Source organism: Vipera berus, assembly GCF_964194415.1.
Source record: "Vipera berus genome assembly, contig: HAP1_SCAFFOLD_124, whole genome shotgun sequence".
NCBI classification, from domain to species: domain Eukaryota; kingdom Metazoa; phylum Chordata; class Lepidosauria; order Squamata; family Viperidae; genus Vipera; species Vipera berus.
In genome coordinates this window covers 27,366-37,760 of record NW_027673587.1, presented here as the reverse complement: position 1 = coordinate 37,760, position 10,395 = coordinate 27,366, and the positions used below count along the sequence as shown (strand labels likewise).

The 10,395-nt window shown below is 48.9% G+C and overlaps 1 protein-coding gene across 2 annotated transcripts; it reads left to right on the top strand.

The window, feature by feature from the left end:
- Positions 1 to 29: 29 nt before the first annotated feature.
- On the top strand, positions 30 to 6,284 carry LOC308679294 (GTPase IMAP family member 3-like). 2 transcript variants are annotated; one of them, XM_081346903.1, is made up of 4 exons: positions 30 to 399; positions 3,390 to 3,462; positions 4,466 to 4,505; positions 5,605 to 6,284. In XM_081346903.1, the coding sequence occupies exons 2-4, from the start codon at positions 3,424 to 3,426 to the stop codon at positions 6,273 to 6,275; spliced, it is 750 nt and encodes a 249-aa protein (XP_081203029.1). In that variant the 5' UTR covers positions 30 to 399; positions 3,390 to 3,423; the 3' UTR covers positions 6,276 to 6,284. The 2 variants fall into 2 exon arrangements, with proteins under 2 accessions (XP_081203029.1, XP_081203028.1); XM_081346902.1 differs by having other exon boundaries at positions 31 to 399; positions 3,290 to 3,462.
- Positions 6,285 to 10,395: the final 4,111 nt, after the last annotated feature.

Genomic DNA, 10,395 nt, shown 5'->3' with positions numbered 1-10,395 from the left:
TCTCACTCCCACTTTCCAACCCCCCCCTACCACCCCCCCCAAGGCTTAGACTGGGCTCTTTGGCGGCCGCAGTCCCCGCGCGCGACCGCTAGGCGGCCCCACGCGCGAAGGAAAGTCCCCGGGAAAGCGAATTAAAACTCCCCTCCGCTTCGCTTTTCCCCCCCCCTCCCGCCCCACGGGACCCGCTGACAGCGAATCAGCAGCCCGGCAGGCGAAGCGAATATTTCCGCCCCCCCCCCGCGCCCCAGCATCACCCCCGCGCCCGGCCCGAAGGGAGGAGAGCTTTGGAAGGGACCTCGGAGGTCCTCCAGTCCGACCCTCCTCTCCCCCGCGCGGCACTTTCGCTTTCGCTTTCCGTTCTACGCACGCGCGGAGTCAGCGCGCATCCCGGGCGCCAAGGTAACGGGAGCTCCGCGGGTTTTGCGCGCGGGGGGGGGGCGGGGTGGACGGATGAACAGGGGGGGCCGAGGGGCCGAGGGAGGGGGCGATCCCAGCAGTCTAACCCTCCCCCGACTCCCTCTCCGAGGCTTTCTTTCTTTCTTTCTTTCTTTCTTTCTTTCTTTCTTTCTTTCTTTCTTTCTTCTTTCTTCTTTCTTTCTTTCTTTCTTTTTGTTTGTCTTCCTCTTTTTTCATTCTTTCTTTTTGTGTACATTTTTCTTTCTATATTTTTGTCTGTCTTCCTCCCTCTTTCGTTTTTCTTTCTCTCCCTCCCCTCTTTCCTCCCTCCCTCCTTTCTTTCTGTCTGTCTTCCTCTCATTTTTCTTTTTTCTTTCTCTCTCTCCCCTCTCCCTCCCTCTTTCCTCCCTCCTTCCTTCCTTCCTTTCTTTCTCTCCTCCCTCCCTCCCTTCCTTCTTTCTTTCTTTCTTTCTTTCTTTCTTTCTTTCTTTCTTTCTTTCTTTTTCTCCCTCCCTCCCTCCTTTCTTTCTCTTTCTTTCTTTCTTTCTTTCTTCCTTTCTTTCTCCCTCCTCCCTCCCTCCCTCCCTCCCTCCTTCCTCCCTCCCTCCCTCCTTTCTTTCTTTCTTTCTTTCTTTCTTTCTTTCTTTCTTTATTTATTTATTTATTTATTTATTTATTTATTTATTTTTGTCTTCCCCTTTCTCTCCCTCCCTCCTTCCTTCCTCCCTCCTCCTTTCTTTCTTTCTTCTTTCTCTTTCTCCCTCCCTCCTTTCTTTCTTTCTTTCTTTCTCCCTCCCTCCCTCCCTCCCTCCTTCCTTCCCTCCCTTTCTTCTTTCTTTCTTTTTCTTTCTTTCTTCTTTCACTTTCTCTCCCTCCCTCCCTCCCTCCCTTCTTTTCTTTCTTTCTTTCTTTCTTTCTTTCTTTCTTTCTTTCCCCTCCCTCCCTCCCTCCCTCCTTCCTTCCTCCCTCCCTCCCTCCCTCCCTCCTTTCTTTCTTTCTTCTTTCTTTCTTTCTTTCTTTCTTTCTTTCACTTTCCCTCCCTCCCTCCCTTCTTTCTTTCTTTCTTTCTTTCTTTCTTTATTTATTTATTTATTTATTTATTTATTTATTTATTTATTTATTTATTTTTGTCTTCCCCTTTCTTCCCTCCCTCCTTCCTTCCTCCCTCCTCCTTTCTTTCTTTCTTTCTTTCTCTTTCTCCCTCCCTCCTTTCTTTTCTTTCTTTCTTTCCTCCCTCCCTCCCTCCCTCCCTCCTTCCTCCCTCCCTCCCTCCCTTTCTTTCTTTCTTTTTTTCTTTCTTTCTTTCTTTCTTTCTTTCTTTCTCCCTCCCTCCCTCCTTCCTTCCTCCCTCCCTCCTTTCTTTCTTTCTTTCTTTCTCTTTCTCCCTCCCTCCTTTCTTTCTTTCTTTCTCTTTCTTTCTTTCTTTCTTTCTTTCTTTCCTCCCTCCCTCCCCCCTCCCTTCCTTCCTCCCTCCCTCCCTCCCTCCCTCCCTCCTTTCTTTCTTTCTTTCTTTCTTTCTTTCTTTCTTTCTTTCTTTCTTTCTTTCTCTTTCTCCCCCCTCCCTCCCTTCTTTCTTTCTTTCTTTCTTTCTTTCTTTCTTTCTTTCTTTCTTATTTATTTATTTATTTATTTATTTTATTTATTTTTGTCTTCCCCTTTCTTCCCTCCCTCCTTCCTTCCTCCCTCCCTCCTTTCTTTCTTTCTTTCTTTCTCTTTCTCCCTCCCTCCCTCCTTTCTTTCTTTCTTTCTTTCTCCCTCCCTCCTCCCTCCCTCCCTCCTTCCTTCCCTCCTCCCTCCCTCCCTCCTTTCTTTCTTTCTTTCTTTCTTTCTTTCTTTCTTTCTTTCTTTCTTTCTTTCTTTCTTTCTTTCACTTTCTCCCTCCCTCCCTCCCTCCCTTCTTTCTTTCTTTCTTTCTTTCTTTCTTTCTTTCTTTCTTTCTTTCTTTCTTTCTTTCTTTCTTTATTTATTTATTTATTTATTTATTTATTTATTTTTGTCTTCCCTTTCTTCCCTCCCTCCTTCCTTCCTCCCTCCCTCCTTTCTTTCTTTCTTTCTTTCTCTTTCTCCCTCCCTCCCTCCTTTCTTTCTTTCTTTCTTTCTTTCTTTCTCCCTCCCTCCCTCCCTCCCTCCTTCCTTCCTCCCTCCCTCCCTCCCTCCCTTCTTTCTTTCTTTCTTTCTTTCTTTCTTTCTTTCTTTCTTTCTTTCACTTTCTCCCTCCCTCCCTCCCTTCTTTCTTTCTTTCTTTCTTTCTTTCTTTCTTTCTTTCTTTCTTTCTTTATTTATTTATTTATTTATTTTTGTCTTCCCCTTTCTTCCCTCCCTCCTTCCTTCCTCCCTCCCTCCTTTCTTTCTTTCTTTCTTTCTCTTTCTCCCTCCCTCCCTCCTTTCTTTCTTTCTTTCTTTCTTTCTTTCTCCCTCCCTCCCTCCCTCCCTCCCTCCTTCCTTCCTCCCTCCCTCCCTCCCTCCTTTCTTTCTTTCTTTCTTTCTTTCTTTCTTTCTTTCTTTCTTTCTTTCACTTTCTCCCTCCCTTTCTTTCTTTCTTTCTTTCTTTCTTTCTTTCTTTCTTTCTTTCTTTCTTTCTTTCTTTCTTTCTTTCTTTCTTTATTTTTGTCTTCCTCTTTCTTTCTTTCTTTCTTTCTTTCTTTCTTTCTTTATTTTTGTCTTCCTCTTTCTTTCTTTCTTTCTTTCTTTCTTTCTTTCTTTCTTTTTCTTTTTCTTTCTTTCTTTCTTTCTTTCTTTCTTTCTTTCTTTCTTCTTTCTCTCTCTCTCCGTCCTCCCTCCCCCTTTCCTCAGAAAGTTACTGGACCGCCAGACGGGAGGGGGGGTGGGGGGGGGAAGGGAGCAGAGCCTTGGAAAGGCCAAGCGGCGTTTCAGCCTCGGCTTCCACCACTAGGTCACTCTGCCCACCAGAGGGCGCGCCTTCTCCCTCCTCCTCCTCCTCGTCCTTCGGCAGGGATCCCAAGAGATCTGCTGGTTTCGTTTCGCTTTTGCAGCCGGAGGAGCTGAACGGATCTCGGGAGCGGCTGGATGGCCTCGAGGAAGAAAGCAGCAGCAGCCCATGGCCAGGTAGGGGGGGGGGAGGACCCCCCCCCCGAAAAAAAGACCCCTGTCCCGGCGGGTGCAAGGAATTGTTCTCCTAACACTTTCCTTCCTGTCCTCCTTCCTTCCTTCCTTCCTTCCCTGTCTCCCTCCCCCTCTTTTCCTTCCTTCCTTCCCTCCTTCCCTCTCCTTCCTCCCATCCGTTGTCCCTCTTTTCCTTCCTTCCTTCCTTCCTTCCTTCCTTTCTTCCTTCCTTCCTTCCTCCCCTCCTTTGTCCCTTCCCCTCTTTTCCTCCCTCCCTCTCTCCCTCCCTCCCTCCCTCCCACAGAAGTGACCTCAGAGGTCATCTAGTCCAGCCCCCTGCCCCAGCAGGAGACCCTGACAGAATCATGGAATAACAGAGCTGGAAGGTGCCCGGGAGGTCATCTAGTCCAGCCCCCTGCCCCAGCAGGAGACCCTGACAGAATCATGGAATAACAGAGCTGGAAGGGGCCCGGGAGGTCATCTAGTCCAGCCCCCTGCCCCAGCAGGAGACCCTGACAGAATCATGGAATAACAGAGCTGGAACGGGCCCTGGAGGTCATCTAGTCCAGCCCCCTGCCCCAGCAGGAGACCCTGACAGAATCATGGAATAACAGAGCTGGAAGGTGCCCGGGAGGTCATCTAGTCCAGCCCCCTGCCCCAGCAGGAGACCCTGACAGAATCATGGAATAACAGAGCTGGAAGGGGCCCGGGAGGTCATCTAGTCCAGCCCCCTGCCCCAGCAGGAGACCCTGACAGAATCATGGAATAACAGAGCTGGAAGGGGCCCGGGAGGTCATCTAGTCCAGCCCCCTGCCCCAGCAGGAGACCCTGACAGAATCATGGAATAACAGAGCTGGAAGGGGCCCGGGAGGTCATCTAGTCCAGCCCCCTGCCCCAGTGGGAGACCCTGGACCATGCCAGACGAGCAGCCGTCCAGCCTCTTCCTCTTCCTCTGCCCAGGGACGCCACCCTCTCTGGCCTGACCTGCTGATTGGTTCTCTTTTAGGCTGCCACGAGCGACCACGGAGCGGAAGCGAAGGAAGGAGGTGAGGGTCCCGCCAGGATTCCCCTTCACTGCTGGCCAGTTTTTCCAGAGGGGAATGGGCTTGGCGCTCTCGAGTGTGCCGGAGCATGGAGTGACAGACAGAGTGGGAAGGGACCTCGGAGGTCATCTAGCCCAACCGTCTATCTGTCTGTCTGTCTTTATATCTGTATATATATATATCTGTATCTATCTGTCTGTCTGTCTGTCTCTATCTATCTGTCGTTTGTCATTTATCTATCAACTCTGTCTAGACTATCGATCGATCAATCCATCCGTCATCTGTCTATCTTCTGTTTAATCTATCATCTGTCTCTTTCTCTCTGTCTATCTCTATCTTCTATCTATCTATCTATCTATCTATCTGTCTATCCGTTATATATCTGTCCATCCATCCATCGTCTATCTATATATTCATCCATCCATCATCTGTCTATCTTGTCTGTCTAATCTATCATCAGTCTGTCTATCTATCTATCTATCTATCCATCATCTGTCTATCTGATTATCTGTCTGTCCATCCATCCATCATCGTCTATATCTATTCATCCATCCATCCGTCCATCATCTGTCTATCTTGTTTGTCTAATCTATCATCTGTCTATCTGTGTATCTATTATCTATCTATATATCTATCCATCATCTGTCTATCTGATTATCTGTCCATCCATCCATCCATCATTGTCTGTCTGTCTATCTATCTATATCTATTCATCCATCCATCCATCATCTGTCTATCTTGTCTGTCTAATCTATCATCAGTCTGTCTGTCTATGTATCTATCTATATATCTATCCATCATCTGTCTATCTGACTTAGCTATCTGTCCATCCATCATCATCTGTCTGTCTGTCTGTCTGTCTATCTATCTATCTATCTCTCTATCTCTCTATCTATCTATCTATCTATCTATCTATCTATCTATCTATCTATCTATCTATCTATCTCATCTATCTATCTATCTCATCTATCTCTATTTATCTATCTAATATTCTCTCTCTCTCTCACTCACTCCCTCCCTCCCCATATATTGACTGTGTTCCCTTCCAGCCGTGTAACTCCGCTCCGCCCTAAGACTCTCCCTCTCTCTTCCAAACTCCCAGGGGATGATGCTGACCTCCGGCTGATCCTGGTTGGGAAGTCCGGAGGCGGGAAAAGCGCCACAGGCAACACCATCCTCGGCCAGAGTGTGTTCCAATCCGTCCTGGCAGCGAAGACCACCACCCACGTGTGCCAAAGGGAGGAGAGGACCTGGCGTGGCAAGAAGATCACCGTGATCGACACGCCGGCCCTTTTCGATTCCGAAGAGAGGGATCTGTCCCTGAAGGAGGAGGTGAAAAATTGCCGTCGGATGTGCCAGTCGGGCCTCCACGCCTTCGTCTTGGTGACCCAGGTGGGGCGCTTCACGAAAGAAGACAAGGACGCCGCCAAGCGGGTCTGGGAGATCTTTGGGGAAAAGTCCGCCCGTCACACGATCGTCCTCTTCACCTGCAAGGAAGACCTGGGAGAGGACTCCCTGCAGGAGTACGTCCGAAAATGCGACAACAAAAAGCTGCGTAAGCTGATTGAGAAGTGCGGCCACCGCTTTTGCGGCTTTAACAACAAGGCCGAAGGAGCCGAGCGGAAAAAGCAGGTCGAGGAGCTGATGGAGGAGGTCCAGAGGATGCTCGAGCAGAACGGAGGGCGGCCATATTCTATCCCGCCAGCTCCAGAAAAAATGAAAAAGCGTTTTAAAATGCCTTCTGGTTTAAAGGGAAACAAAAGTAAACGTTGAGATGTATGGTTTGGGCCTCCGGTTTCTTTCTCGCCTCCACTTCTCTCCGCATGTAGATCTGTATGCGTGTGTGTGTGTGTGTGTGTGTGTGTGCGCGCGGTAAAATGTTATCTTTCAATTTTGGTGACCCTACCCTCAAGTCTTAAGGACGGATTAGCATCAGAAGCTTTACATGCGTGTTTAATACCCGATAAGTTATCTAGGGAGGCATCGGCTCAGCGGGTGAGGACGCTGAGATTGTCGATCAGAAGGTCGGCAGTTTGGCGGGTCGAATCCCGAGTGCCGCGTAGCAGAGTGAGCGCCTGTTACTCGTCCCAGCTTCTGCCAACCTAGCAGTTCGAAAGCACGTAAAAACGCAAGTAGAAAAATAGGGACCACTACGGTGGGAAGGTAACAGCGTTCTGTGCGCCTGTGGCGTCTAGTCATGCCGGCCACATGACCACGGAGATGTCCTCGGACAAGCGCTGGCTCTTCGGCTTTGAAACGGAGATGAGCACCGGCCCCTAGAGTCGGAAACGACTAGCACGCGTGTGTGCGGGGGAACCTTTACCTTTACCTTTTTAAGTTATCTAGAACACCGGTCCCCCATCGGGCCACGGGATAGCCTGACTCATGTGAGCGCCACCTCTGCTCTGGGAAGGGTCCTCGGAGGTCGTCTAGCCCAACCCCACCTCATCAGTCAGCCATACCCTTCTGAGATTCGAACCTGGGCCGAGTGCGTCTTAAGCAGTTGTTTTAACCTCTAGGCCACTGGGTCTCTGTCTCTACCTACCTACCTACCTACCTACCTACCTACCTACCTACCTACCTACCTACCTACCTACCTATCTATCTATCTATCTATCTATCTATCTATCTATCTATCTATCTATCTATCTATCTATCTATCTATCTATCTATCTATCTATCTATCTATCTATCTACCTATCCTGTGTCTCTATCTATCTATCTATCTATCTATCTATCTATCTATCTATCTATCTATCTATCTATCTATCTATCTATCTATCTATCTATCTATCTATCTATCTATCTATCTATCAATCTATCTATCCTGTGTCTCTACCTACCTACCTACCTACCTACCTACCTACCTACCTACCTACCTACCTACCTACTTACCTATCTAATCTATCTATCTATCTATCTATCTATCTATCTATCTATCTATCTATCTATCTCTTCTGTTTCTCCAACATGGCCCCCCCTCTTGTAAAACACGCGTGACCACAGGGGGCGTCACTCGGAAAATGACGGAGCCCCTTTCAGTGGGGTATTTAGTAGCCATCAATCGACTGATTGACAAGGAGTCGGTGAAGACATTAAACACAGAGAAATCGAAGAAGTGATTGATTGGACAGGGGGGTTGTCAATCTACCTCCCAGTCTTCCTTCCTTCCTTCCTTCCTTCCTTCCTTCCTTCCTTCCTTCCTTCCTTCCTTCCTCCTCCTCCTCCTCTCCGCAAACCTCACTCCCTTTAGCACTGATAAGGTTCCCTAGTTGGGTCCTGAAACGTCTGCAATAAAACGAATATCTAAGGCAGGGGTCTTCAAACTCGGCCCATTTCTGACTTGTGGACTTCAACTCCCAGAATCCCTCAGCCAGCCCCTGATCTAAGGGGCTTTCATAGATAGACGGGGTGTGTGTGTGCGTGTGTTTGTGTGTGTGTGCACCTCTTCTCCAAAGCAGCAGAAGGCAAGACGAGAAACAAAGGTTGGACACTTGATCAAAGAGAGAAGCAACCTGGAATTTAAGGAGAAACTGCGAGGACAATTAAACCGTGGAACTACTTGCCACCAGAAATCGTGGGTGCTCCATCCCTGGAGGTTTCATAAGAAGAGACTGGACAGCTAGTTGTCTGAAATGGGACTGGGTCTCCTGCCCGTGCAGGGGGCTGGACTAGAAGGTCCCTGACGTCCTTTCCAACTCTCTTAATTCTGTAAAGGTCTCCTGCGCAAGCTCGGGGTTGGCCTAGATGACCTTTAAAGTCCCTTCCAACTCTCTTCTTCTAATTTTGTAGGGTCTACCGCTCGAGCAGGGGGCTGGACTGGATGACCTCCGAGGTCCCTTCAAGCTCTCTTATTCTGTAATTCTGTCAGGGTTTCCTGCTCGAGCTGAGGGTTGGGCTAGATGACCTCCGAGGTCCCTTCCGACTCACTTCTTCTGTAAAGGTCTCCTGCGCAAGCTCGGGGTTGGGCTAGATGACCTTTAAAGTCCCTTCCAACTCTCTTCTTCTAATTTTGTAGGGTCTCCTGCTTGAGCTGGGGGTTGGGCTAGATGACCTCCGAGGTCCCTTCCAACTCACTTCTTCTGTAAAGGTCTCCTGCTCAAGCTCGGGGTTGGGCTAGATGACCTTTAAAGTCCCTTCCAACTCTCTTCTTCTAACTTTGTAGGGGCTACCGCTCGAGCAGGGGGCTGGACTGGATGACCTCCGAGGTCCCTTCCAACTCTCTCACTCTGTGATTCTCTCAGGTCTCCTGCTTGAGTTGGGGGTTGGGCTAGATGACCTCCGAGGTCCCTTCCGACTCTCTTCTTCTGTAAAGGTCTCCTGCTCAAGCTCGGGGTTGGGCTAGATGACCTTTAAAGTCCCTTCCAACTCTCTTCTTCTAATTTTGTAGGTCTCCTGCTTGAGCTGAGGGTTGGGCTAGATGACCTCCGAGGTCCCTTCCAACTCACTTCTTCTGTAAAGGTCTCCTGCTCAAGCTCGGGGTTGGGCTAGATGACCTTTAAAGTCCCTTCCAACTCTCTTCTTCTAACTTTGTAGGGGCTACCGCTCGAGCAGGGGGCTGGACTGGATGACCTCCGAGGTCCCTTCCAACTCTCTCACTCTGTGATTCTCTCAGGTCTCCTGCTTGAGTTGGGGGTTGGGCTAGATGACCTCCGAGGTCCCTTCCGACTCACTTCTTCTGTAAAGGTCTCCTGCTCAAGCTCGGGGTTGGGCTAGATGACCTTTAAAGTCCCTTCCAACTCTCTTCTTCTAATTTTGTAGGTCTCCTGCTTGAGCTGAGGGTTGGGCTAGATGACCTCCGAGGTCCCTTCCAACTCACGTCTTCTGTAAAGGTCTCCTGCTCAAGCTCGGGGTTGGGCTAGATGACCTTTAAAGTCCCTTCCAACTCTCTTCTTCTACTTTTGTAGGGGCTACTGCTTGAGAAGGGGGCTGGACTAGACTAGATGACCTCCGAGGTCCCTTCCAACTCTCTTCTTCTAATTTTGTAGGCTCTACTGCTTGAGAAGGGGGCTGGACTAGACTAGATGACCTCCGAGGTCCCTTCCAACTCTCTTCTTCTAATTTTGTAGGCTCTACTGCTTGAGAAGGGGGCTGGACTAGACTAGATGACCTCCGAGGTCCCTTCCAACTCTCTTCTTCTAATTTTGTAGGCTCTACTGCTTGAGAAGGGGGCTGGACTAGACTAGATGACCTCCGAGGTCCCTTCCAACTCTCTTCTTCTAATTTTGTAGGCTCTACTGCTTGAGAAGGGGGCTGGACTAGACTAGATGACCTCCGAGGTCCCTTCCAACTCTCTTCTTCTAATTTTGTAGGCTCTACTGCTTGAGAAGGGGGCTGGACTAGACTAGATGACCTCCGAGGTCCCTTCCAACTCTCTTCTTCTAATTTTGTAGGCTCTACTGCTTGAGAAGGGGGCTGGACTAGACTAGATGACCTCCGAGGTCCCTTCCAACTCTCTTCTTCTAATTTTGTAGGCTCTACTGCTTGAGAAGGGGGCTAGACTAGACTAGATGACCTCCGAGGTCCCTTCCAACTCTCTTCTTCTAATTTTGTAGGCTCTACTGCTTGAGAAGGGGGCTAGACTAGACTAGATGACCTCCGAAGTTCCTTCCAACTCTCTTCTTCTAATTTTGTAGGCTCTACTGCTTGAGAAGGGGGCTGGACTAGACTAGATGACCTCCGAGGTCCCTTCCAACTCTCTTCTTCTAATTTTGTAGGCTCTACTGCTTGAGAAGGGGGCTGGACTAGACTAGATGACCTCCGAGGTCCCTTCCAACTCTCTTCTTCTAATTTTGTAGGCTCTACTGCTTGAGAAGGGGGCTGGACTAGACTAGATGACCTCCGAGGTCCCTTCCAACTCTCTTCTTCTAATTTTGTAGGCTCTACTGCTTGA